At 52.9% G+C, this 3,015-nt stretch overlaps 1 protein-coding gene across 1 annotated transcript in view; it reads right to left on the bottom strand.

Moving 5' to 3' along the window:
* Positions 1-1,042: 1,042 nt before the first annotated feature.
* Positions 1,043-3,015, bottom strand: part of POLR2G (polymerase (RNA) II (DNA directed) polypeptide G) — a 4,098-nt gene continuing 2,125 nt past the window's right edge. Inside the window, exons 2-7 of the mRNA XM_006772795.2 lie at positions 2,679-2,885; positions 2,098-2,148; positions 1,929-1,994; positions 1,753-1,824; positions 1,520-1,553; positions 1,043-1,308 (exon numbers count right to left, since the gene is read on the bottom strand). Coding sequence (XP_006772858.1) covers positions 1,295-1,308; positions 1,520-1,553; positions 1,753-1,824; positions 1,929-1,994; positions 2,098-2,148; positions 2,679-2,885 — 444 coding nt within the window. The 3' untranslated portion in view covers positions 1,043-1,294. The remainder of the gene's footprint in view (positions 1,309-1,519; positions 1,554-1,752; positions 1,825-1,928; positions 1,995-2,097; positions 2,149-2,678; positions 2,886-3,015) is intronic.

The raw sequence follows: 3,015 nt of genomic DNA, 5'->3' as shown, positions 1-3,015 counted from the left end.
TTAGTGGGTGTCATTTATGGGCCAGACAATGTACAGAAACCAGGACTAAAGAAATACTACATAAAAGTCATGTTCCCTGTCTGGCTAGCATGGTTCAGTGGTTGAGCATTAACCTGTGAACCAGGAGGTCACGGTTCTATTCTTGGTCAGAGCACATGCCTAGGTTGCAGGCTGAATCCCCAGTAGGGGGCGTGCAGGAGGCAGCTGATCAATGATTCTCTGTCATCACTGACATTTCTATCTCTCCCTCTCCCTTCCACTCTGAAATCAATAAAAACTTTTTTTAAATAAAATTTTAAAAATATATTTTTTAAAATAGTGCTAAGGAATCGTATCAAGATTATAAGGAAATGTTGAACGAAACAATGTTAAAAGAAACATTATTCCAGGACGTGCAGCAGCACCACCCAAAGAGGGTGGCATGCCCATTTCACAATAAGGAATCGCAGTCACCAGCCAGGGCAGAACCCAGTGCCGCAGCAACTCCAATACCAAGCTTTCTACCGCACAGCTCTGCTTCCCACGGGCGTCGGGAAGAACAACTGAGGTAGCTAGATTAGAAGGCAGCAAGCAGACAGGCGGGCAAGGGCACCCCAAAGCAGACCCACAGTGCTGCGGAGTGTGAGGGAGAGCAGGGCGTGTTTAACTCTGCAGTCACTTCACGTATTCTTCTGTGTTGCTCCAAGGCAGGTGTGGTGATTGCTCAGCACACACAGGCCTGTTGTTGTGCGCATCCTGGGAAGGGCTGTGTGGGGACCTCAGTCTGTGTCCCTACTGTCCTCTTGTTCACCTCGCCTGCTTGCTGTCTGCGCCCAGCTATGCTCTTAGTAATTTTCAAGGGTGAGGGAAGGGAAAACATGAGGAAACTACACTGGGATTCAGAGCGGCTCTCACGGTATCATTTGCTGGAAGCCAAAGAGGGAACATTAGTACCTTTCCTTCAATTAGGGCAGCTTTAGACTTGGCGAAAGGGCTGTTCGGTCCCCTGGGTGGTGGAGGCTAGTTGAAGCATCAGGCCAAGAAATGAGGGGCAAGCAACAACTGCAGTTGTAAAAAAAAAGCTGTTTTTACCAAAGAAAGAGGGTAACACTTCCATGAGAACCAAAGACCATTTAGGGTCAGAACACAGTCAGAATCTGGGAGTGCCTGCTAAGCCGGAAGGAGTCAGATGTCTTCCGGGACAAGGAGCCTGCCTTGCCTCCCCCACAGCAGCCAGGCTGGGCCTCTCGACCACATGGGAAGTGTGAGATCACCCTCCCGAGATAAGGGTCAAACAAGGTAGGAGGCGCGGTGTTCAGCTCACAAGCCCTAGGAGAGGAAAAGCAGCTGGTTAGGCCCAGAGCCTGGGGCAGCTGTCACTGCACTTCCCATCCCCAGGGGCACATGCCCTGGATCTTCCAAGCAGACAGCAAGACAGTTTCCTCCATCTGTGACTCAAGCATTAAATTCCATCTCCACCCCTGTCCCCACCCACCCCTTCCCCAGGCATCAACCCGGTCATGCGTGATCGGACACTCACCCAAGTAATCATCCATCAAAGAGCCGATGGCAAACTGCAGGAGGGAAGGCACAAAGGAAATGGGGTCTAAGCCCGCACAGACCTATCCTCTAAGCCCAGCCCCAGACTTTCTGCCCACCCCCCCGACCCCGGCTCCGGGCAGAGAGCACAAACCCCCAGGAAGCCTCGGTGGTAAGAGGCCAATAGCTCCTGGCTCTGCCTGGCACGGAAAGGGAGGCGGGCAAGAGACTCACAATGTCGTTCTTGTCCACACGGGTCCCCACAATCTTCAGGCGGATCTCATCGCCCTGCTGAATCACAATGTCCTGGGAGGCAGGAACAGAACACTCAGATATCCCCCGCCCCCCGCCAATCCTCTCCCTCAGAGCGGCCCCTGCCCTCCTGTCTCTGACTTCTTCCCACGACTCACCTCATCCATTGTCTTGTAACACGGTGGGTTGGAGTTAGGATCGAACTCCATCTCGGACGGGATGGACTGAAAGGAAAGGGAGGCTGGCTGAGCGCTTTAAATGGGGGCTGCAGGAGATGGTCATGAATGGGGGTCGCCCCCCAGCCCCACCCCGCGTGCCCAGGCTCACATGTCGGGAGATGAAGCAGGACATGGGTCCGATTTCTGTGAAGAGTCCAACCTGGAAGGAAAACGAGTGGCCCTTGCTTTTTCTTTTGTGTCCAAGTCTCCTAAGCTCCTCATCTTCCTCCGATTCCGCGTAAATTCACCATGTATTGAAACCACACCAAAGGGTAACGTTTTCCTTTCTCTTTTTTCTAGCTTTCGTTTTAAGGTAAGCAGATACAGTACGGTAGTGAAGAGCCGAGGCCTGGGGCTTGTCTGTCCAGGATTTCAACACTTGCTGGCCACTAGACTTAGTTTCTCTAAACCTGAGCGTCTATAAAAAGGGGTAAGAGCTCCCACCTGTCAGTCACTGTGAGGCGTCACACATTACCTGCCTCACAGTAACTACTCCATCAGTGGATGCTACTGTCATCGTGACCATTAACACAGACGTACACGCCCGAGACAGGGCCCTTGGACAGGTGAGAAAACCGAAGCACAGAGGAGTGACGTGGGTGGCCAAGGACACACAGTTAGCAAGTGGAGTTGGGACCCACCCTACATCTTCTGAGGGACCGTTCACTTCCTCCCCGTGTGTGGTCTCACCTTGTTGACCTGAGTGACGACAGCATCCACGACTTCCCCTTTAAAGGGCCGGAAAACAATGGCCTTGTACTTAACTGGGTAAAGGACAAAGCCCCTGCCTGGCTGGATCACACCAGCCCCAATATTGTCGATGGTGGTGACAGCAATGACGAAGCCATACCTGCGAGGAGGACGACAAAGAGAAAGGCCCTGTGTGGGGAAGAGCCTCTAGCACCATCTGCAACAAGAATCAGAGACAGCACAAAGGGCAGCCCACGGCACCCCTGCCCCAGAGCTCAGTGGCCAAGAACGACAGGACGCTGATCGGTCTCTGGAACGCCAAGCACTGCTCTCAGAA

The sequence above is a fragment of the Myotis davidii genome, unplaced genomic scaffold, assembly GCF_000327345.1.
Source record: "Myotis davidii unplaced genomic scaffold, ASM32734v1 scaffold826, whole genome shotgun sequence".
Classification (NCBI taxonomy): Eukaryota; Metazoa; Chordata; class Mammalia; order Chiroptera; family Vespertilionidae; genus Myotis; species Myotis davidii.
Note: the sequence above shows the minus strand (reverse complement) of the source record. Positions and strands in the feature narration are given on the sequence as shown.